At 42.8% G+C, this 24,524-nt stretch overlaps 2 protein-coding genes across 15 annotated transcripts in view; both read left to right on the top strand.

Annotated features, from left to right (window-relative positions):
* SGPP1 (sphingosine-1-phosphate phosphatase 1) overlaps window positions 1-612 on the top strand; it is a 24,258-nt gene extending 23,646 nt beyond the window's left edge. The window contains exon 4 of the transcript XR_001873611.1: window positions 602-612. The gene's annotated coding sequence lies outside the window, so the exon portion shown is untranslated. The remainder of the gene's footprint in view (window positions 1-601) is intronic.
* Window positions 613-3,504: 2,892 nt separating this feature from the next.
* Window positions 3,505-23,774, top strand: WDR89 (WD repeat domain 89). 14 transcript variants are annotated; one of them, XM_017807666.1, is made up of 3 exons: window positions 4,252-4,336; window positions 4,729-4,809; window positions 19,661-23,774. In XM_017807666.1, exon 3 carries the CDS (start codon window positions 19,692-19,694, stop codon window positions 20,859-20,861), a length of 1,170 nt encoding a protein of 389 aa, XP_017663155.1. In that variant the 5' UTR covers window positions 4,252-4,336; window positions 4,729-4,809; window positions 19,661-19,691; the 3' UTR covers window positions 20,862-23,774. The 14 variants fall into 14 exon arrangements, with proteins under 14 accessions (XP_017663167.1, XP_017663162.1, XP_017663160.1 ...); XM_017807669.1 differs by lacking the exon at window positions 4,252-4,336 and adding an exon at window positions 4,375-4,397; XM_017807670.1 differs by lacking the exon at window positions 4,252-4,336 and adding an exon at window positions 4,439-4,519.
* Window positions 23,775-24,524: the final 750 nt, after the last annotated feature.

The raw sequence follows: 24,524 nt of genomic DNA, 5'->3' as shown, positions 1-24,524 counted from the left end.
TCGGTGTCAGCCAGTTTCAGTTGGGGTTAGAAGACAAGACCTCGAAGCAGAATTAAAGATGGCACCTTCCCAGCAAAAAAGTACACGGCGTGTGGAGACTGACAGACCCACTCTCTTAGGAACTCGCCCCCCAAAAGTTGACAAGTAGCAGATTTGAGCTGCTTTGTAACACACCTGTTGTATTGGGGAACCTCACGTGTGGTGGTTGGCTGAGTTCTCGGGAAAAGCCAGGAAGAAGGGGAATGGCTCAGGCTCGGCTCTCCTGTTTCACCTCTGTACAAATACAAAACCAACTGGCAATGGTTAAGTGAACTGTGCTCTTTGGGTGCACTCTGCTACCCCTGAGGTGGAAGGGAGGGTCCTGCTTTAGTGCCCAGTTTGGTCTTTCGGCTTCAGGGAGGAATCGGGAATTCTTGCCACTAACAAAATTGCCAATTAAACCCCAAATCTCAACACGTACAGCCCTAGCAGGGGTGTTCAGATAATGAGGACAACCAGGAAAACAATACTTGTGTTCAGTCTGTTTTCCCACCTGAACCATGCCTGGAACATCCATTCAGCCTTTTAGGAATAGCTAAAGGAAACAGCTGGGGAGGCTGAGGAAGAGCTCACAGCACCTGGCCCAGTTTTCTGCTTTCAACAGGATCAAACATAAAATCTTAACCTGGCACCCCGTGCAGGTCATGAGAAACTGTGAGCACTGCTACCAACAGCAGCATTGTTAAAATTGAGAACTGCTGCAGCAAAGATGGACACAGCTCTTCCTACTGCAGGATGTGGGAAGGTAGCTTAGGTTTTGTGAACTTAGGTACTGTTAACTCTGAGCTGACCTCTAAAAAATGGTGCCCCTACCCAACAGCTTGACTTTGCAATCAAAACTTCTTTTTACTGTACTATGTAATTAGAGTATATAATTTAAATGAGCCTTTGATTCAGCACTAAGAGGCAATTAAGCATTAAAGTACCTTCTATAAATCCAGAAACTTGATAATCATCAGTCATAATAAATTTGCCTCATTTCTACATTTTGTTTCAAGGTCTGCAGATAGAAATGCAAAAAAATGACTGATAGAGGGTTTCCAACTCTCTGTCCCGCTAATCTCCAACAAAGAGATGAGAATTGAAAATGAAACCTATATACCTTATAAAGATATTCAAAATAAACCCCTTTCTCCAGCAAAGCACATTACCTTCTACTGCTCCAGCAGCAGGAATCTGCTGATGGAATTATGTTTGTTGATCCCTGGTTTGTAACACTTTGTCTACATGCACATACGAGCTAGTTACATATTGTTACACTGTAACAGTTGGTATAGGTGGCCAAAATATACTGCCACAAAACTAGCCTTGACACACAAGACAGGTAGCCAAGTAATTAGGGTACAACTGCTTGATTTGATTGCCTTTAACTGAATAGTTCCAGTTAAAAGTGTAACGAGCATCACTGAGAATTATCAAGCCCTATGAACATTATTTATGAAGGGGCATCTTACAAAAAGTAATTTCAACTACATCTAGGTACCTTAATTTATTTCTTTGCTTTGTGTAGTACATGACTCTAAAATAATGGCTCTTCCACCCCCCTCCCTTTTTTAACTTTGCTGGGAGTGCAGGGGGGAGAAGAAACTCTTCTCGCTGACCTGTACCTCACACAGTGCAACCCAAGCGAAAAAAAAAAACATTGAAGGAAAACAGGATGCAGAAAGTATTTCTGATGCATCATGGCAGCATGCAGAAGTTGCTGGCTATACCCAGGGACAGTTGTGTCACAAATTATGTTGTATTCTTATGCAAGCACGCAGCAAAAAATTCTCATTCCAGGCAACTTGCTGTTTTTTGACCTCAGTCCTAGAGTACGTGACACTGACACTCGGATTTGTTTAGGCTACTTCTCTTTCTTTTAAGGCGAGGCTCTTAAAGATTCCTTTGTCAAAATGCCTTTTTATGTCTGTGAAGTAACTGTCATGATCTCTGGAGCATCTGCTGTGCACTTACTGTGGTGAACTTCACAGCAATACGCTGTGACTCAGCAGTGTTGGATGTGCTACCAAAAAAATAAAAATGGTACTTCCTGTTAATACAGCTGGGTTTGTCTGGGAGTGCCGGACACCAAATCCGTGGCTGTACAACTGTGTCATTCCAGCGGATCTTGCAGCTGTTTTTACCACGTGAACAACGAACAGAAGGTATTTGATGAATTTGTGGCCACACTGACAGCCCTGGGGAACTCAGATGAAAAACTAATAACTAAAGTTATTACTGTGCTATTGGCATTTGCAATACAGTGTTATAGTGCATATTGTGTCTTCAGTGAAATCACATTTCCTCCTGTTTGGAAATCTTCATAAGGACTGTCACCGGTGTGAGCAGAGATTAGCGCTGGGAGACAGCTCCAGTGGGATCAGACTTCACAGTGAGGGAAGGTATTTACTGTGAAAACACCAAGTGTGTGATTTGGGGATTTGTGCTTTGGTGTTACATGCTCAGATATTTTTCTATGTTCGGTGCACCATGCAGGAAAAAAATGGCCCCTCAATAATTGTTAAGAAGCCAAAATAAACAAAAAAAAAGGGCACTTTTTGATGGCAGTTGGTGAATTGGTCTGTCCTGGGTGATACCTGCTTGGCTAAAGGGTTCAGTGACCTGTGCACCTGTGACTCCCCACAAATACAAATATCTGGTTCTAATAAACTATTTAGAGGGGAGACTTTAAGCTGAAACAAGATAAATTATCAATGCAACTGTGAGATACAAGTAGTCTCTCTCACAGTATTGCAGAGTGATCACAGGGAAGGGTAATCTCTACGTGCAGAAAGATGATTGTGCCGGCAGGAGCATAAATACATGCATTATTTATGTACCTACATAAATTGAAGTAATAAAAATAACAGTACATATACTGGAGCATGTAGAATTAATTAAAATTTTGCACAATACTATTGGCAGGCAACTGAGATTGTCAGTACTTTGAAGTATTTTTTGATTTTCTGCTTTAGGGTGGCCATTAAACTGAGGTACAAGTTGTGGTTTTTACACTGCTCTGTGGTTGTTGTCCATGTGACTTGACCACATCCCTGGGTTTAGATAAAGCTCTTTTTTGTCCTGCTAGAAAAACTTTTACTCACTTCAAATGTTTAGATTTTAATTTTAAAAAAAGGCAGTGGAAATGTTAACTAATTTCAAGAAATATTTTAATCGATATCGATAGTATTATTTTTCACAGCTTACAGCATTTATCAGAAAAGACCACAAATGCGATTTTAACCAGTCCAAAAATAAAGATACAAATTATTTTTATCACTAAATAACATCTGAGATTATGGACTGATGCAGTATTTGTCAGTGCTGAACAGTAACTTCAGAGCAGAACAAAGAATTCTGAATTATAAAACTTGGGGCAGTATTAAGTAAAACGTTATAAGAAGCAAACGTTAATTATGCTGTTCTTCTAATAGCCTGGATGTGTCAGCCTATTAAATGGCAAGTAAAAAAAAAAGAGGGGGGAGAAAAATACTGTTTGGAACTTTAATTGGAAAAATAAGGGTCTGGGGAAAATGTAACAGCAAGCTGAAAAAAAAGGAAACCTAATTAACCTTCCCTTGTCTGGACCCCTCAAAGGAAATAATCCCTCTGTGTTCCTGCTTTCCTGGAGGACGCAGCTCCGTGTGACACCCCTGCACAGCCCTTGGACCTGCCTCTCCACAGGTACCGCCGACAGCGTCAGCTCCTGCTAGTCTAAGTTGTAAAGGGAAATTCAGCCCCTAATCCTGCTGACCACATCCGATCCCATGTGCTCTGGAGCAAACTCCCCGTTTCCTCGCTGGCCTTTGAGTGACTTAACCCCGCTCCGCCCAACGTGACATCGTTCTCTTTGCGAGGCTCGCTCAGTGCCATCGAACCAGGGGCAGCTCCGAGCGCAGGCAGGACTCTGGCCGTGAGGCTATGAAGGTCCCTCCCTGCCTTATCACCCCGGGCGGTGACACCCTCGGGCGGTGACACCCCCAGCTCTGACGCCCGGCACCGTCACCGCTGGGCGCCGCAAATGGCGGCGGCTCCTCCACCCCGCCGTGAGGCACGGCGGCCACGGGGCGGGGCTTCCTCGAGAGAGCCAATCAGCACGCGGCGAATGACGTTCAGACACGCCCCTCTTCCGCCTGCACCAATCCTCTCTCTGTGCGTCACCAGGGAGGGAAGATGGCGGTCGGAGCAGCCAATAGGGCGGCGGGGAGGGCCCGGGGGGCGGGGCTTGCAGGGCGCGCACGCGGCGGCGGCTGGAGCGGCTCTTGGGGAAGAGGGACGGGGACCCCCTGGAGAGACCGGGATAGGGATCCCCCAGGTAAGGAACACTGGGGACACCGGGACAAGGACCCCCTGGAGAGACCGGGATAGGGATCCCGGTAAGGAACACTGGGGACACCGGGACAGGGACCCCCTGGAGAGACCGGGATAGGGATCCCGGTAAGGAACACTGGGGACACCGGGACAGGGACCCCCTGGAGAGACCGGGATAGGGATCCCGGTAAGGAACACTGGGGACGCCGGGACAGGGACCCCGCGTAAGGATCATTGAGGGGGCTGGACGAGGATCCCGGGACAAGGATCCCCTGATGGGCTGCTGTGACAGGGACCCTGGGTAAGGAACACTGGGGACACCGGGATAAGGACATCGTGTTTGGGCGTGATGGGTGAGCTGCCAGCCCTCAGCGCTGCCTTTTCCTTCCCCGTCAGGCTGAGCCGGAGCGTCTCTGGCTTTGCTGACAGGCGGTGCCGTGTCGCTGGTGAGATGTGAATCGGAACACGACTTGCTGCGTGAGTTTATCCCGTTACTCAGCGAAGCCTGGGAGCTTTGCTCCCAAAACAGGGGCACTCCGGGCAGGGGATGGAGGGCGGGCACTGGCTTGGTCACCCATTCTTCCGCAGCTTTGATGCTGTGTCTGGGACAGAGTGGGCTGGGATTGATTTCTGGCGTGAGAACTGGGTCAGCGTATTGCTAAATTCACGGGCACAGCAGATGAGAGTGACAGGGCAATTAGCGGCTGTCAGGGTTAAAATTAGGACTGTATTGGCTAATAAGTCTGATGAGGAGCAGGTGAGGAAGCTGGGGAAGTTTAGCCTGGAGAAGAGGAGCCTCAGGGGGAACCTTATCGATCTCTACAACTCCCTGACAGGAGGGTGTTGCCAGGTGAGGGTCGGGCTCTTCTCCCGGGTAACAAGTGACAGGATGAGAGGAAATGGCCTCAAGTTGCACGAGGGGAGTTTTAGATCAGGTATCAGGGAAAATTTGTTCACTAAGAGGGTGCTCAGGCATTGGAACAGGCTGCCCAGAGAGGTGATGGAGTCACCATCCCTGGATGTGTTCAAAAACCATGTAGATGTGGTGGGCTTGGCAGTGCTGGCTTAATAGTTGGACTCGATGACCATAAAGGTCTTTTCCAACCTTAATGATTCTGTGATTCAATAAAATACATGTATGAGGAAGTTATGCAGCTGACCTCACCTGGGTTTCGTGAAGATGGGGATCTTTATTAATAAGAGTAACAGCCTAAAACAAAAGAAGAACTAACAGATCTGGAAAAGGTCAGAAGAAGAAATTAAAGTTTTGATTTGAGTTTTTTGTTTGGTTGGGTTTTTTGTTTGGTTGTTTTATTCCCTTTGGAAAACAGCGAAAAGAAACTTTTGAATAAAAAAAGTAGTTAGAGAAACTACTGCCCTCTGCCAGTTTGAAGCCATTCCCCCTTGTGCTGTCTCTCCAGTTCCTCTCCATGTTTTTTGAAGGCCTCCTCAGGCACTGGAAGGCCTCAATTAGGCCACTCTAAAGCCTTTTCCAGTCTGAACAATCCCAATTTTCCCAGCCTTTTTTTTGTTTTGTTTTCCTTAAAATGGTTTTTCTTTCACTGCATCAGGCCTGAGGACAAGAGCCCTTTGCTGAGCAGCCCAAGGATCTGTTCTGTACCTGACTGTGGGGGAGGCCTCGTGTAAAACCGGATGGTTGTTACGTGCTGGCAGCACTTCCTGGCTGGGTTCTGCAGCTTTGCTGTGCTTTTTCTGGAACCATACAAATAATGGGATTCCGACCTTTTGGGGGGGACTGGGGGAAAGCAAAGCAGAGGGAGATCAGCTCTACCATGCTGACCAGCTGTGTTGATATCAAGTTGCCTGTGCAGACATCTAAGACTTGGTTTTATTGGGTGAATGAAAGACATTTTCTGTGTGGCTCAGCTTCTCACCAGGCATCAAAAAAAGAGTGTTGAGACTTGTGCATTGGAAACTTGGCAAGGCCAGGTCTTGGAGATGACTGTGCTTTGGGACTTGAAAGCAGTTTAGGTGCAGGATGGACAGTGGAGGACATAAGAAAGGCAGGAAAAGAGTGTGTTGCCTGTAGCCATGTGGAGTTAGGAAGTTCAGCTTCAAACGTACCTTTGACCTCCTTCAGCCTGACCCACTACCCACTTCTCCCTCAGCTCTTCCCCTTCTTATGTTCCTGTACTGTCTCTTTTCCTTTAATCCAAGAGTTACATGAATTGTTACTGGTGCATTTTCTTCTCTTATTTCCTCCTGCATTTAATTCAGGGCTGGTTAGTTAAATATATGTGGAGGTAACTTGTGGACATGACTGACTAGGGAGTATTTATTGGCTTCCAAAGTAAATGGGAGGCAGAGAGATTGGGAAATAGTATAGAGAAGATGGTTTCTTTGGGAGATAAAACTTTAGACTGTGAGCAAAGGGTCTGATGCCAAAACGTTGCCCTCAAATTAAATTGAAGTAGTTAGGATTAATTGTTTCTATGATGTATTTTTGCATTAGCTGATATTTCGATGCAAGTTTTAACAAAATATTTTAGTGGGAACAAAGCAGGAGATGGAGAAGAAGAAGAAGAAGAAATGGAAGAAGAAATTAAGCCAGTCTATAGGTCTGAGAAAATCAGGCTGAAGTTGCAGGACAAATACTGAGTAATTCCATTGGGCTGCTCCGAAGGTCCCAGCATAGAATGTGTTTTCTGTCCTGTTTCTTTGTGTTACAGGGTATTCGAGTCTTTTCAAAAATCAAAATATTTTGCAAGTATCGTCAGGAAGCAAATATTGTGCAGCTGTTCATTTTAACAAGTTCATATTTTCCTATGAACTCTTTTCCATCTCCTATGTTTTTATTCTGTTTCTTATGTCAGGTGTTAAAGTCCTAATGGACTATTACATCATAAAGGCAGATCTCCTTTGCAACATAAACCATCTGTACTGTTTACAGTACAGACATAAATTTTACACTTTACAGACATAAATTTATCTCCCTTTTTCACATTTATCTGAAGGCACTTCTTGCAGATCGTCAGTATTATCAGGTTTTCATAACTAGTTTTTATCACACTATTTGTATTGTTGAGAAATGTTTTGAGGTAACCTTAATGTTTAGTTTCAGACTAAATTTGCAGCAGATAGAGGAATGAAAGTGTTTTAAAATCTAAACCCTATTAAACCCTATTGTTTTGCACCTTGAGACTTGTTTTAGATGACTGCACTGTGGCCTTATAAGGACTCTTGCTATTTTTTTTAATTCTCTAGTTTTCCAGCTAAATGAAAGCTTAATGAATGATCAAAACTAAAACTATTTTGTTTAATAAAGCAACTGAATTTTATCTGTGAAAAAAAAAGTGCATTAAGATACTCATAGTTCCTATGCTTAGTTATTAAACTAACTTATTGAAAACCAAAATTAGCTTTAAAGTACAATGATTGTTTTTCTGTTTTGTTAATAATCTTTCTTGCTATTTCTTTCTTTTTTCTTCAGTGGAATTTTACTCTTTTTTTTTTTTTTGTATTTTTAGCTGATAAGTAACTTCTGACTTGCACCTCTCTCTGCATCCAGTCATAACTATGGAAGTATTTCTTTTTTTCCCCCCCACCTGTTATTTCAAGTCTTGTTAAAAATAAGATGCCAAAGTGCTGTACAATTGCTGAGCAGTGAAATTGGTGAAAAGACAACCAAGCATGTAACTAAAATTGGCAAACTGCTTGCTAGAAGGAGTTATATGCTGGCAGTACCTGGAATAGGAAGCTTCATATATTGCTCACTCTTCCATAATTTGAGAATCTTTTCATAATAATAATTTGTGTATCTTTGTTGTCATGGGAATGACTGAGAAAGCTGGAATTAAGTGTCATTACTTCTTTGTGCAATCAGAAGGGACGAGGAGATAGTTGTGAAAGCAAAAATTCTTGTTTAGAAACAGGTCTTTTACTAGCAATCCTGACTTACTCGATATTTTATATGGTTTATGAAGGAGTTTTTTGCTGTAAAAGGAGTTAATTTTAGTTTATTCAGTGTCTGTCAGAATATCTAAGGAAGTACATGACTCAGTTTTGAAAGGGAGAAAAATCAGATGTAAGGAAAAATTTAGTTCTGGTGGTTTCATGTCTTTGGTAACGATCACCATGTATGTGTGTTGAATGTTCCTGCTTCGGGAATGTTTATAGCAGCCAGATATGAGATTGAGAAGGGGAAGGGGTTTTTAGTTGTTGGGTTTGGTTTGTTCACTCCTCCTCCCTGGGAAAATTTAGTGTCGAGTTTTTTGGACTCGTTTTTTTGGACTTGCTGGATGCTAAAAGGGCAAATACAAACACAAGTCATTTGTTCCCAGTAGGTTTATGTGTGCAATGCATGGAAATATGAGTCTCATCTTGCATTATCGTGAAGTCTGAAAGATAAAAAGCTCTGACTCGAAGTCACAAAATGAGACTTCCAAAAAGAACGTGTGTATGTTTTTAACCTCTGACAGATCGGAAAGAAAAGTTGTGGTGTAGTTGAATTTGGCTGGGTTTTTTCCTTCTTAATTTTTTTGGTGCTAAACAGTTCTAAGCGAAGGCTGTGATTTTTTTGATTAATGGTCTGATTTGAGGAACTGAGGCTCTTAAAACGATGAAGAAAAACATCGGTACCTTAATAACATGCTTTGCAGTACTCCAGGCTGCGTGTTTATCCTCTGCCTCGCACTCCAGATTGATTTTTTTTTTTTTTTCGTTTCCTTGGGTGCCGCTCTGTTAAGGAGACAATTAGCTGATCGTAACCCAGTAACCGTAGTGGAGGAATATAAAGATGTAATAAGGAAAGGGCTGTGATGTGAATCGCGACTGAGCCGCTCCGGGTGACGGTCACTGGCGACATCCAGTGGCCAAGTGCGGAATTCATGGCCGGGCTTCGCGAACGAAGATTTGGGAAGGGCTCTACCCACGTTTGTTGCAAGCGCGTTGGTGGCTAAAAAGGCCAATACGAGACAGGCATGTCCGGTTGCAAAAGGCACGGCAGAAAGACTCCTTAGGTGGTGTATTCTGCAAGGCACGATTCTTTCTGCGTTGTCTTTTCTCCTCAAGAGTGATCCTGCGTGCTTTCTCAAAAGCATCAGCAGCGTTATAGATGGAGCCAAGTGCGGGATAACACCCGCGGAATAACCTCCTCCTCTGTCCCCCCCGACTCCCGTGTCCCAAACTTCTCGGGATTTTCCGCCTCGGCAAGTAGATGTGGCCGTGTGGAAGGGCACAAGCAAGCCCTTGGGCTGTTATCCCAACAACTCCGGGGTGATGGAGAGAGGAGGCCGCCTTAAGCTGGAAGTTGCCTTTCTCTCTGAGCATGTAGATGCCCTCTTACTGCGGTCTTAATTCTGCTTTTGCTGTGGAGTAAGCAAATGTTGTCTTGCTATTGTCTGCCCGGCAACATGGTATCTTCCATGAAGAAATAATGAGCCAGCTTATCTCGGAGTTGCTTGTTTCTCAGTCTGCCTTCCTATTTTTGTGTTCCTTGCTGTGCAAGGACAGTGGTGGGTGCCAGGCTGACGGGGTTATAAAAGCAGATGAAGGCAGTTTAAAGGTTTTGCCCCCACTGTTCTAATTGGAAAGTATTTCGTAAGATAAACTGTATAATTTCTGCTCCATATTTTATTTATGGCCAGTTTATACTCTTAAACTCTCATGCCAGTATTGTTCTTGAGCAGCTCCCCTCCCTCCTCAGCCTTTATTCCTTTGATGTATTTGTAGATAGTAATCGTATCCCCTCTTGGTCTCTGTCTCTGCCAAGCTACACAAGGCAAAGCATCCAGCTACTTCTTGTAAAATAAACAGTCCATTACCTGGATCATCTAACCCTTCCTTCTCTGCCCTTGATTATGGCTTAGATATCAAGAGATTGACCTCAGCAAAGAGCACTGCTGGGAGCCTGCTATGACCCTGTGAAATACAGGTTTACTGAAGCATTGAAAACAAACATGGTTTGAGAGCAGGGCTATTAAAATGCATAAAGCTCTCAACTTTGCTTTTTAGCCATGTCTTATGTTGGGGCAACAAGCTGCTGAAGATGTTGGAAAGGTGTTTGTGGATCTCAGAAAAATAAATTCCCCACACAGGTATTAGGGGTTCATGGGTGCTAACAAAAACATACAGTTTTTGTTATGATTTGATGATTTGTCAGCAGGGATTGTGATCTCTTGATCAGAAGGTCTGGAGTATCGATGCCTGCACACTTTCTCCTTCTTTCCTTCCTTTTCACGATTCTATTTCTTAGGACTGAGTCCTAAAGCACTTTAAGAGTGAAAAAGCAGTTGAACTTCAGTGCAGTGTGGAAAACCACTGTGCACTTGGGTGTTACAAAAAGGGAAAGCTGATTTTTTTTTTTTGTCTGTTATGGCATTAGTGAGGCTGCTGCTGGAGTGCCGTGTATGGTTCAAGTGTAAGCACTGTCTAAAGGCTCTTGAAAACAAAGAGCTGAAGAGAATGTCTTGCATGGGTTCAATGTGCACATTCCTGATTCCTTAGCATCTTTTATGGAGTAAACTCTGTTGAACAGGATGGAGTCAACATAGCTCTGCAACCCTTTATTTCAGCCTCTTCCATCCTCCTGTTGTCACTTAAATGACATCTTTTCCTTTTGTCTGCTACAAAGCATTGAAAATTGAGCTTAGGCATGATAAAGATTCATCAGAGCCTCCAGCTGTCAGACTGTGCACAAAGAGCATGTTTTGGAAACTGATAGTCTCTGAACTGTCATGGGCACACAGAGATCTCCAGTTTCTGTTGTTGCTTTGAAACTGGAGAGGGTCTGACAAATTACCTTGATGTGGGGATGTTCTGGATTAGATAAATATAAAAAATGGATATTGTAGGGATATCACTGGCAAAGACACCTTAGTCATCTGCATGTTCTGGGGGAGCAAATGAGGGAAATGAGGAGAAGTTGTTTCCCCTGCTTAGGCTTGACAGATGTTTGTGCCTGTGCAGTACATCTGGAACTGCAGACAGTTGCTTGGGCAGTGATATTAGAGTAGTGGTCAAAATTGCTAAGCACACAAACGTTGTGTGTGTTGTACATATAACTGCACATGTAGGGGAATGTCTTCTTACCTGTTCCCCAGCAACAGGTTTAGGGTAGGGTTTTTAAGAAAAGAGTCTTGAAAACATAATAGTCTTGTGATTTGAAGAATGAGCTCTGGTAATGAAGTGTACCTAAGCTAAATTACTGTTGTGAAAGAATTTCTAAAATATTCTGGTAAATACAACATTTTGTGCCATTGTAGGTATTTTGCCACCAGTGTGTGGGAGTAGGAGCTATTTTTCCAACTGTAGTAAAGTTACTTTATATCCTTTTATTATGGTTGCTGCTAAATTTAGGCTGAAATTTCCCAGGCTTCCTGTGGTGTAGAAACATATTATTTGGAAGAACTTCAGCAAAATTTATTAATATTTGGGAAGAATCTTCTTACTCATTTCCAGGTTTCTTTTATATGAGGATGTTGGTAGCAAGTGGCAATGTCTAAATGAAGGAAATTAATGGTGTTGTTTCAGAGTAACTAAATTATTCATGCAGCTGCATAAGTAATTCTTTCCTTTCACCTTTCTCTGTAGGGTGGATTGTTGGGATTGCCCGTTCACGTGATGGTTTTGTTCTGCTTAAAATGGCCCTGAAAATCATCACTCTTGGAGTCCTTTCCTGTAATCCCAAATTTGAAAGGGCATCGGAGCACTTTTTAACTGTGGAATTTGCAGGTGCATTGCTCCTGCGATGACTTTTGCTCTGACTTTTGCATTTTATCTTGCAGTGTAGATGTTCAGAACAAGGCTTTTCCTTTTGAAAGTTTGCTGCTGACTGTACTTACTAATGTTTGTGTACACTAATGTTTGTTTGGGTTGGGCAAATACTGTCCTTGTTTCCCTGATTGAGAAAGTAAAGAGTGAATGTTGCACCTTGCTCAGTGAGCTGTTCTGCCACGGTCAGGACCAGGAATTGCTGGTAGGCCAGGCTCTTATTCAAATGCACTCAGATAAACAGCTTTATTTCTGTCTTCCTTATCTGCGAGATGACCATCTTGGTGCTCAGCTCTAGTGCCAAGTCAGAGAGTGAGCTGTTGGACCTTTTAACAAAAGAAAGTGCTGTTGTAACACGAGGAGGTGTGTGAGGAATAGTTCAGAGAAAGGCATGAACCTTCTCTGAGCTGCTCATGGCTGTCTTGTGGAAATGTGAATGGAGAAAAACTTTATACTGCACACAGGAGAACATTGTGCCCTACGTGTCTGATTTCCAGCAGTTGTTGTCTGTGTGTTATTTGAGAGGCTGATTAGTTCTGTATCTTCTTTCCTAAGTTTGTGGTTACAAAAAGTCATGTCAGTATGATGCGTACGGTGGGAGGTGCTCACGGGAGAGAGGAAATGACTGACTTTTCTGTGGTCGCTGTGGTCTGATGAGATAAGCACAAGTGCAGAAGGCTGAGACTTGGATTCTCTTCAAGTTTTGCAGCGGGTTGGCTGGAAGGCTGTGGTTCCACTGCAGGCAGACACCAGCACACAGAGGTGCTGTGTCCTGAGGCTGTGAGTGGTCTGGCATCTTCTGGAGTCGGGAGCACTGGGTGTTTGTGTAGAACTGGGACAGTGAAATCTTCTGGAGCAGTCGGGGGCACACACCATCAACCTTCTGTTCCTTGTGGTGGGGGTGCTGACAGATATCCTGGATCCCCTCGTGGGAGGAGGTGGTTGTTGGAGACAAGGAGGGTGTCACAGCTGGTTGAGGTTGCCCTGGTAGATGTGTTCTGTTCTTTTAGAGGGTGATCTGGACGCCTCACCCCACACGTTATTAGTGTGCTGGAGTACAGGTCAGCTGAGCACTGTTTGTGCCTGGGAGGACAGGGGAGAAGGAGGAGAAAGGGGCACAAACCTCATATTTGACCCCCATCTCAGAGCCTGTTCAGTGCAAAAGCCAGGGCCCAGCACTAGGACAGTTTTCCTGTCCTGTAGAATCCATCCAAGGATGCAGCAGTTGTTGTTTACCTGTTCAGAGGCTGTGAGTGTGCAATTTAGGCACAGATCAGCTTTCACAGACCATTTATAAATACAGTATGCTTCACCCAAAAAAAAAAAAAAAGATAATATATATAATTTAGAATATAAATATCCCAGTATCTCTTTCTGTAGTTTACCCTTTGCCTGGGGCTCTTTCGGATCTGCCTGTATAAAATAGGATTGCTTCTGCTGCAGCTTCTGTCAGCTTGATCTGAGAATAGCCATGAGAGTAAAATAGAGCATCTCTTATCCTCTTATTACTCCTTTATTGGATGACCACCTTATCCACACCTGGACGCAGTAGCATCCTCTGCCTGCTGAGGTCACTATGAGGAAACCTCCCCCTCCAAGGAAGTTCTCACTTGGGTCCAACTGCTTGTGGCAGGGTGGGATTTCAGTGGCAGAGCTTTGTGACTCCTCTGTTAGTGGGTCTGTGTCTCCAGCAAGGAGCTGCATGAAAAGAGAAGACTGAAAAAGGAAGATTCTCAATATGTTTGAAATATTGTTTGACACAGCTTCTTAGAGTAAATAGAAATTATGTTTCCCATGCTCTATGTGAGGGAAAATTGTTCTAGAGAAGGTAGTTTAGCTATCTGAGCATCAGATTTTAGTAATTTTGCCTCAATTTTGAAGCCAAAATTAGTAATTTGACCATTTTTATAGTTTTGTGTAGTGCTTTCAAGCTTATTTGAATTTTTTATTTGTACATTGGGTTGCTCCACACTTAGATTTTTCTTCTGATGATTTGTCTTCTGGGTCCTTTGCAGATTTTTGCCATCTTTTTGGTTGAAGGATTTATATTGATAAGCTCTCAGTAACTCAAGTTTGATTGTTATTTCATTGCAATTTGGCCCTGAGGGCATGCCTGAATTTTCTAAATTGCTCCTCTCTTCACCATATTTTCCAAGATTGGATGCAGAATCAGGATAGATCTTTCTAGTTGAAATAGAGAATCTTACACACAAAAACATATTGAATGTGTGTTTTTTATTATTTATGCATTTAAAACCGTGCTTGGTCAAATCCAAAAGTTGGTTTTGAGATCTCTCTATGGATGTCCAGTATAATATTCAAAAAGAGGTTTTGTTTCTGTATTGACATGAATGCCTGTTTACGCCCCCAAAAGATGAGTTCACAAAAGTTGTAGTTTCCTTTTTTAATTTTTTTTTTTTTTAGATTATTGAACCCCAAAGCACTGGGCACCTGGGCCTTTTTCCCTTTGTTCTCTCCTACCTCTGACTCTTATTTTTTCTGTCTAACCAATACTGTTGTTTTAGGCCATTTCCTTGGTTCTGTCTCCCACCTACAGCTCCTCTCTCCTGTTGCTGAACAGGATTGTACCCCTGAGGTCAGTACTGGTGGGAGGGTAGGAATTGATTTCATGGAAGGCAAGTAGCTTGGCAGACCTAATTTTTTTGATCTTCCCATGGACTTTGTTGCTGCAGTGTTTTATCTCTTTCCTCCTTTCTGTTCTGATATAATTTTCTCTGTGCTGCAAATGAAGGATTACACGGAGTTTCTTTCTTGCTGTGCTTTACATTTGGAAACGAGATGTAGCTGATTTGAGAGGATGAAATAATTCTCTTGGCAGTTACATCTTGTCTCTGCACTTTAGCGTAGCCTCTCGTGCATCTTATTCCCTTCCTGCCTGATGACTAAATGCTCTTCTCTCCGCCTTAAAAACGGCTTTGTGGGAATGCTGGAAAAACACCTTATCTCTCTGCTTTGGTAAAACAACACAACCAGCTCTGGGAATGTGTATCCTGGAGAAATTAAGCATTCCCGAGGGGTGCTCTGTGTCTCCCCTCAGTGCTCAGGTCGTTTGCTGATCCGTCTTGTGCTGGGAAGTGGTGCCAGTGAGGAGAGGTCTCGGCAGGCTCCTGCGTTAGTGGAGAGCGGAGCACTAATGTGTTCTCCTCGGCCAACCCCGCCTTGGCAGCTCTGCTCTAAAATGCAAACCACATGTCATGTTTGCGTGCACGAGCTGCTTCCCACTGCCCAGAGCTCCGGGTCTCAGTTCTTAGGCTCTGTTCTCGAACATGTAATAATTGCGAAAATAAAGGGAGGGTCTGTTTGTATCGTTTGTAGTAGGAAAGAACAGTGCAAGATTTCATCTGCTGCTGTTTGGATCCTTTGCTATTTTTGGTATTTGACCTCTTCGGAGAGGATTGCCAAAACTACAGGTTGTTTTCATTTTTATTACGTGTTTCTGCCCTCCTACTCGTAAGTTACTCTTACGTTGCTGATTAAATCTTTGAGAAACTGCCATTTCTCCANATCTTCCGTTGTATTTTTCAAAGGTAAATTTATATTTCTGTATGTTTTTGAGCTAACATTCCCTTTTGGAGAGGAGAACTGTGCAATTTGGCAGCATCTTCTGTACACCACTAAGAGGAGAAGGAAAATAACTTCTGAGTTCCTGGTTTATCTTTTGAAAAAGTTTCTGGATTAGAAGAAGACTCAAGCTTGTTGGCTTGAACTGAGGCTGCACAAACAGCACAGCAGTATGTGCTGGGACAATGTTAAATGTTTAGTTTGTGCAGATGGGTGCTTGCTTTTCATTCCTCCATCGTTGGAAAGGGCTGCTTTCAGCAAAACGGTTTGCTTCTAGTTTGGCCGTGTGGTTGTTTCCACACTCCACCAGTGAGAAACACATAACAAAGGCATCTGAAAATCCTGTCCTGCCTCTTTGGCATCACTTCCACTTTGTGCCTGCTGTTCTAAACATTGAGCTTATTTCTTTTTTAGAGGAGCCTTGTAGGATGCCCTGGAGGTCAAAATATTTTAGGTTATTTCAGACAACTGTGTTTATTCTGAGTTCCCAAGATGTAATGAGTTTTGAGTGTCCTTCAAGAAGCTTCTCTGGGAGTTGTGATATCCAGGAGAATGTGCAGGGGTTGCAAATAACTGTGAAATTAATTCATAGAGCAGATCACATGAGGGTAGTACCAGAGGACTAGATACAGTGACACAGAAGTTTCAGGGTTAATTTGTAAGATGTAGCTTTGTCTTGCTCAGGGGGTGCAGGTGTGGATGCAGCTGAAAGGTGCAGCTGTTCCATATGAGGAATGGTGATGACCAAGGATGGGTGATGACCTCTCTTCCAAACACAAGTGACTGGCCATAGCCAGACACCTTCAGCCACAGGCTTGTGTGCCCTACAGAGTCTTTGTGTCGGAGTTTGTCACGTTAGCAAGAGCAGTTTTCCTCACAGATCATCACAACTGGCTGTTGTGCTATATCCACAGTATGTCAGGTTTCAAAGACACTGACTTTGCCAAAGGATTCTTTGTGGCAGGAACAAAACAGATAACTCTGTTGTTGAACTTAAGGAGTGCTAAACTAAAAGTGCTTCAGTGCAGAGGACCATGTGCTTTGTAGGTGGCTGCAGTCCAATGCTTAGTTATCTTCTATTGTGTTTGGAAGACCATTGTTTCCTATTTGTCTCATAAATTTAACACAGATCCTATTCCTGCCATTTAAACATTCCCATCAAAATACAACAGTGACTTCCCCTTCTGAAAAGGAAGGGCTGGCAGCTACACCCTGAAGTTTGAGCATGAATTGTTTATATAACCTTCAATCACAATTTCATAATAGTCTGAAGACTTTCTTACTAGGGCAGACATTTTACCGAGTTTTTAGCAAAAACCTGGCTGTCATCAAATGCAATTTTAAGGTTTCTTAGTTGTTGCAGTGGAAATAGAATTGAAAACTGAACCCTCCAGCTTCCTGATGATAGAAATTGCACTTCTGTCTGAAAACATGAACAGCTTTTTGTGGAATTTCAGAATAGCTGTGCTTATGTCAATTGGGGTAAAAGCTTAAGAGCTGTCTTGGGCTAATTTTGTATCTCAAAAAATATTATTAAATCTGAGTGAACTTCTGGGTACTTGTAGAGTTCCCTCACCCTCCCCAGCAGTAAAAGCTCTGACATGAGTGTTGCAGAAACTGCTCATTGAATGATATTCTCTATCAAAGTCAGTAATATTTAAACAACTGCAGCTCGCTTTCCAGATGGATGACATTTGTCAGGAACATGTCTGTTTGAGTTTACTTGGCCTTTTGAGTAGAAAAAGCCTGAATATTTAGAGCTTAAAATTCAGGTCAGCTTGGAAAACTACATTTTTCTTACAAAAAGTTTACAGAGAGAACCCGGTTTTCTTAGTCACCACAGCTCTACAGGAAAGCTGTTTTACAAAAACTCCTTTCTCTACCCTCAAGCATGTGTGTTTGAAACTGTATTTAAATTGAAGCTTCCATTGTAATTCTTCAGTAAATTGGATTAAGTAGACGTTTTCCTTCTTAATGACATTAAAATGTTTTATTTCTAAAATTTATGTTATTAATTTGCATGGGAGTTTAACAGTTTTGTGTTTAAGCAGTGTAGCAAACGGCGTTTGAGAACAGTTGGCTTTGTGTAATAGTTCTAGTAAAATCTTGTTTCATTTGAGGACATACCCAGGAAAGTAAGGAAGGAGCAAGCTCTGTGGGCAGGCTGTACACAGGGTAATGCCAGAAAACATGCTGAACTTCTTGTCTTCAGAGGGGAAAGGAGTTTCCACAGGATGTCTGCTTTTTGTGGCAAAAATGACTTGTAGATGTGCTCTGAAAGGTTGCTTTGATGTAGAAGATTAACCTGGGGACCTCATTGTCAGGATATTACCGAGGCAAATCGCTTAGTGAGATTATTTGTGACTTGGGAATTAAGTTTTTATGTGTGCCTACTTAAGATGTTTCTTAAGAATTTGCTCCTCTGTCACATGGTGTCATGAATATTTGTGAGTACCAAACTGGAGGGAAAGCAAAGCCTGAGACTACAAACAACACCCAGGAGGAAAAAAAAAAAAACAAAACAGAACGCAGTTTTGTCATAGCAACTTTTCCTTTGTTTTTAGTCTCTCATGGACAATTAAAATAATTACTACTAAAACAAGTAATGCATGGAAACTTGCACATTCCACCCCTAAAAGTCCAGCCTGAAGAATTTGCAGAAAAATTGATGATAGGGCAGCTGGGAAGGCATGAGAATATTTTCTTGCGTTCTGGGTCTTCCTGATTTTTACACCATTTCTGTTTGGATTTTTTTCTCAGAAGGGTCATTTCATGCCTGTAGTAACTGGAGTGTTGACCCCTGAGAACCTGCTGTGATTCCCTCGATATCTGAGTTTTGATCTTTTTTTAAACACAGAAGAGTGGTCTAATTGAACCTGTGATTTTAACAGAAGTCACTCTTGGATGGCTGTGCTTAACCTACCCCACCTACGTCTTCCTTTAAAAAATGGTTGTAGCTTGTGAAGTCACTAAAACCATGTATTGTTCGTGGTAGCAAATATCTCTTTAAAATTTAAATGCTTCAATGCTTTTTCTGACTCTGACTTGATGGAAACCTTTACTGAAATTACAGAATTGAATTTTCCTTTGTGTTACAGAAAGGAGCACTTTTTTTTTTTTTTTAGGGCATATTTTAGAAGTGAATCAATGTGTGAGAGGATCAAGAGCATATTGTTTAATGTTGGCTTTGCTTGGGAAAGTTTGCACTTATGTGCATGGCTGAAATAGTTTGGGTTTCTAGGAGGGTTCAGTAGTGCTAGAGAAGAATTGCCTCTGAAGAGAAGATTTTTATCAGCTGCACTAAAAGCCAGTGTTATGTGGTTTTATAGGAGGCTCAGAAAACATTGAGGTTCTTGGGAGAATTGATGAAAGAGGCAAAGACAATTGCAGTGAATTCCACTGATGTCACGTAGCCTGTTTAGGTGGTCCCTGATATGCTGACAGGTGTTTCTGTGCGTCATTGGGCACCTAAATACTTGCAAAGTTATCTCATCAGACCATTTCAGGCTGTAGTTCTGTGTAATTTTGGTCTTGTTCTCTGCCTCCCCTGTGCACGTCCCTCAGCACAGAAGTTCACTTAAGAACTCTCCTACAGCTGTACTGATGCAGCTATTTGTGGGCTCTGCTTCCTAGAACAAAACTTATTCCTCTTCAGGTAGTGGTGATGACTTCATTTTGTTCCCAGTTGTGGAGAACATCACGTTACTTTATAAAAATAATAAGGCAAATTTAGCTAAGTGACTCTCCTAGGATTCACAGGTAGGCTGTTTAATCTGTTAAGGGGATTATCTGCTGTAGTGCTTACAGACATGAGAGACTGAACTCCTTAACTCAGGGAGCCCTTTCCTGTTCTCTGGTCTGTGAATGAAGTTGTGGTGGGGAAGGACATGAGGGCAATTGAATTTTGGCTTCACTCATCACTTCTGCGCGAGACCCTTTTTCATACATACTTTTAAAGCTAATACTAATTCAGAACGTTATAATTAAAACTCTCCTTGGATTTTATTTATTCCAGGTTTCTGGCAAGTTTGGGAACAGCCTTTGAGATGGCTGCAGTGGAGAAGGTCGAGGAGCAGCTCGCGAGCCTGCGCATAGCCAAGCGCTCTGCGCCGAGCGAGGAACCCGCTTACCTGCTGGACATCGACCTTTCCAGACCTGCTCAGTCTGAAAACAGTCGATTTGTGGCAGTTTCCTGTTCCAATAAGTCCATTAGGGTGTACAACAGAGAAACATTACACTTCCTGAGGGAGTACAGCAGCCATCCCGGGATACTCAGCGGGGTCAGATTTGCACGCGCGTGTGACAGCGCGGTGTTCTCAGCCTGCAGCGACGGTACAGTGAAGTGCTGGGATGTTCGTTCAGCCACTCAGAAACCCGTGCAGGTATTCAGTGGATATCCTTCCAACGTTTTCATCAGTTTTGATATCAATTGCAGTGATCTCATCGTTTGTGCTGGGACAGAAAAAGTTGAACAGGACACATTTCTGGTGTTTTGGGATGCAAGAGGCATTACAGACTGTGCCAGCTCAGCTAAGGAACCCTTGGGAGTCTATTCTGAAAGTCACAATGATGACATCACTAAAATCTGTTTTCATCCTGTTGAACCCAATCTGGTAGTTTCTGGGTCAACTGATGGGTTGGTCAATGTGTTCGACATCAACAAGGATAACGAAGATGATGCTTTGATATCAACTTGCAATTCAGATTCATCAGTGAGTTTTATTGGCTGGTCTGGGAGAGATTATAAACAGGTCTACTGCCTGACACACGATGAGGGATTCTGCTGGTGGGACACGGCTCAGCTGGACACCGAGGAACCAATAACACTGTTGCGTGTCCTGGATGTCAGAGACGCGGTGTGCGCTGAAAACCAGAGCCTGCATTACATGGTGGGGGGCTTGTACCACGAAAAGGCAGAGAAACTCTTCCTTATTGGGGGAACCTCCACAGGAAACATCCACCTGATCAGCTGTGGCACCGATGGGCTGAGCCTGGTGGGGACCCTCAGTGGGGGCCACTGTGCCACCGTTCGCTCCTTCTGCTGGAACCTGGCGGATGAGTCTCTGCTGACGGGTGGAGAGGATGCTCAGCTGTTGCTATGGAAACCCAGAGCTGTGGAAAGGTCCCTCACAAAGAAGGCATCTCTGAAGATTGCTTCTTCCGTGCAGAAGAGAGTAAGAGTTCACAACAGCTCCCTCAAAAGCAGGAAAAAGTAAAATGCTGGAAGTGGGAATCTCTGCTGTGTCGAGTTCTGGTGTTTTATCTCTCAGGCAATGCTTGGCTGTGCTTTATTTGGAGGTATTCTGTGGAAAGAACTATGGTGCTTGAATTCCCCCTGGGAATGTATTTCAGTCATCAGAAGAATGTCTCTTATTTTTTTAAAGTTGCTAACGTTAATCAGAAAAGAGTAAACGTCTGCTCTTGAGTTCTCGAACAACAACTGTTAAATCATATTATGTAAAACTGTTTCTCTGGTTATTTAACATCTCAGGCAATGTTTTAAATGTGTAATATAGGCCTGTGGCTTGCAAAGTTTGTTACCTTCCCAGTGAAATTTCCTGGCACACTTGAAAAGCTTTTGTATTTCATGCTGTATATTGCTTTCTTTACAGAAAACTTAATGAAATTGCTCAATTTAGTAAAAGATTTTATGTCACATCTTAATGCTTGAGGGAATTACTTATTGATGAAACAGAAAATAAGAAGTTTTGCACTGTCACATCACTGGTTTAGAATGAGCTCATGAAGAAGGAGTTGATAGAGCCATATTTTCCGTAGCAGATATGAATGTATTCAACCAAAGAGGAGCACATGATTCCAAACAGCTAATTTGTATGCGTATGAGAACTGTTAAACTGGCATTATTTAGGGCATATTTCCTGCATGAAAATACCCAAGAATCTTGTAAGCAGCTTCATTCTGTCATAGTAAATGCACCTGGAAGACTGGGGAGATCTTTGGCGGGTTAAAGACCCTGACAGGTGTAATTATACCAGTGGTGCTTAAATCCCCAGTCCTGACTTTTGAAATAAGCTGGTATCACATGGTAAGTGGGAGTGTTGTCCTGGAGTTCAGAAATGGTTTCTGAAGTACAGAAGATACCTCTGGTGTATGGTTACAGCTGTGCTGAAGATGCCTTAATCATCTGTGGAAGTGAAGCCTTTTCAACCACAAGTATTGGGTTTCCACACAGTGTTTCACAAACTGTTAATGTCCTTTAGCCACAACTGTGAATCCATTGTTGTTTTGGCTTTGCCTGTTGGTGATAATTAAGATGAGTCACTTGTTTTTGTTACTGCTGGTTATTTAAAAGTGCAGCTTCAATTCAAAAATCACATTTCTCTAAACCTTTTTTTTTCCTATTACTTTTGTACATTCAAGTTACCCCCAACATCCACATATTTTCAAATGCCTTTCAGATTAGTTTGTGCTATTTTGAGACAAGGTGGGCAGCAAGTCTCAGGACTACAATGCACTTGGATCATGTGCCCTCTCCAGATTTACTCTTGACAGGTCACTGGCTGTTTCTGTGGAACACAAAGTTCTGTAACTGAGAGGACCAGAAGCTTCAGACCCCTCTGCTTCACTGTAATGCCCTCACGGGCCTGAATTGGTTCGGTACCAAGTTGGGGGTGGGGAACTAAAGGATGATTCTGAGACCTGTTTCATTGCAGGTACAATATACAAATTGCTTCTTAGATGTTTATCCACTCTTTCCCTGGTATCTTGACACAGTGGAGTCGAGTCATTGGATCTGTTTGATGCTTGATTTCTTGAAGGCAGTTTTGTGTTCACATAGAGAAATGCACAGAGAGGGAGCTTGTGGTGGTCTCCACTTGCTTTCAAGTGTCTGTTGAGTGAAATTCTGTTGTGCTCTGCCAGCTGTCTCTGAACTAAAGCAGCAGAGATGGGAGTTCTGGTACCGAAGTTTGCAGTGTGCAACCCTATCTGTTACCTTGTTTCTGAATTAGGTGGGTATCGATTTGTTCTGTATCAGTGACAGTTAAAGTCGTGATTTTCCCTGTGAAGCTGATTTCTCCCTTTTGCGTGCACAACGGAAATAGCAACAGAAGGGGTAAAACGTGTGTATGTGTCTTAAAATTCTGCAAGAGCACAGCAGCTCTCACGAGACTCAGGCTTGTGCTGCCTCTGAAAATACTTGATTTTGTTGTTTTTCTTCTGTGTTGACTCAATTTCAGGTTAATGCCCATAAAATAAACATAGACTGAAACCACATGTGAGCAAGTGATCAGCATTGCTTGGTTCTGTAAGCTGCAAACACCGTTTCATAAACCACAGAGCACTGGCAGAATCCATATGTGATCACATAAATAATAATAATAGGCTTGAAGTTAGGCAGGTTAACTTGTCTGTATTTAATCTCTTATTATTTTGATGTCTGTAAGTTGGCTTCAGCGTTTTTAAGAAACTTAAAATCATGGAATCAGAGAATGGTGCAGCACCTTGCACTTGGCCTTGTTGAATGCCACGAGATTCCCGTGGTCCCACTCCTGGAGCTTGCTCAGGTCTCTCTGAGCGGCATCCCGTCCTCCAGGAGTGTCAACTGCATCACTCAGCTTGGTGTCACCTGCAAACTCGCTGAGGGTGCACTTGATGTCATTACTGAAGTTATTAACCATTACTGGTCCCATTACAGACTCCCGAGGGGCCCCGCTGACCTCTGGACATGGAGCTGCTGACCACTACCCTCTGGATGTGACAATCCAGCCAATTCCTGACCTGTTGAACAGTCCATCCATCAAATCCATATCTGTCCAATTCAGAGAAAGTTGATGTGGGGGACTGTGTCAAAGGCCTTGCAGGACTCCAGACCTGACCTTTATAAAACTTACGTAATTGAAACTATGTGCAAGTAGCATTCGGAAATCATCACTGTGTGAATTGTTTAACCCCAGGGGAAGCTTTAATTCCGGAAGCAGGATCAGATTTCTTTTCCAGTAAACGAGAAGCAAAAATCCAGACAGACTACTTAAATGCAGAAAACAGTGTCCATCTTTATTCTGAGTTGATAGTAAACCCGTTGTACAATATATCTGAGTAGCAGGAGATCATCCTGCTGTGAACACATGAAAATAAACTTACTTGCATTTGGCACATTATTAAATTTACTCTTCATTTCTGTTTCTTTTCTTTATAATTAAAATCCAGTACTTGCACACTCACAGTTGCTGCTGTTCGAGTAAATGATGTATCAGGATAACATTCCACAGTTTAGGAATTAATCTGAGTGGATGATTTTACCCACACCTTAGGGTTGCAGTGGAAATTATCTGACAAATCTAAAGGTGTGAATTCATTTCTAGGCGAAATTTGTTTAGCCAGTTAAAAGCTATTTTGTGGACAGATTGTATGTGGCACGTGTCCTATGTATTCAAACTGTGTATCTACATTAAAATATCCCTTAGCAAAGATGCTGATACAGTAAAACATTCTAAAGGCATGAAGTACAAGCTTTATGCTCTGTTTGGAATGACAGCTTTGTCTTGGCTAGTGACTTGATGTGGATCTGTAGGTCAGGGTGTTGTTTGAAGCAACGAGTTTTGTCATGGGAAGTGCTGACTCAGCACCTGCACACTCCTGTAGCTGCATCTTGTGTTTTACAGACTTAACAGACTGGTTGGGGTTGGAAGTGACCTCTAGAGATCATCTGGGCCAACCCCCTGCTCGAGCAGGGTTTGAATATCTCCAGGGAAGGAGATTCCACAGCCTCTCTGGGCAGTGTGTTCCAGTGCTTTGCCACTCTCACAGTAAAGAAGTTTTTCCTCATGTTCAGATGGAACTTCCTGTGCATTAGTTTCTGCCTGTTACCTCTTGTCCTGTTGCTGAAAAGAGCTTCTTGACACGTATCCTTAAATATC

The sequence above is a fragment of the Lepidothrix coronata genome, unplaced genomic scaffold (genome assembly GCF_001604755.1).
Source record: "Lepidothrix coronata isolate B3197 unplaced genomic scaffold, Lepidothrix_coronata-1.0 Scaffold19, whole genome shotgun sequence".
Classification (NCBI taxonomy): Eukaryota; Metazoa; Chordata; class Aves; order Passeriformes; family Pipridae; genus Lepidothrix; species Lepidothrix coronata.
Note: the sequence above shows the minus strand (reverse complement) of the source record. Positions and strands in the feature narration are given on the sequence as shown.

Coding starts and splice junctions, on each gene's coding strand:
- WDR89 (XM_017807665.1), top strand. CDS start 4,608: ATGGGCTGCTGTGACAGGGACCCTGG. Junction 4,634..19,660: donor TGCTGTGACAGGGACCCTGG/GTAAGGAACACT, acceptor TATTTATTCCAG/GTTTCTGGCAAGTTTGGGAA.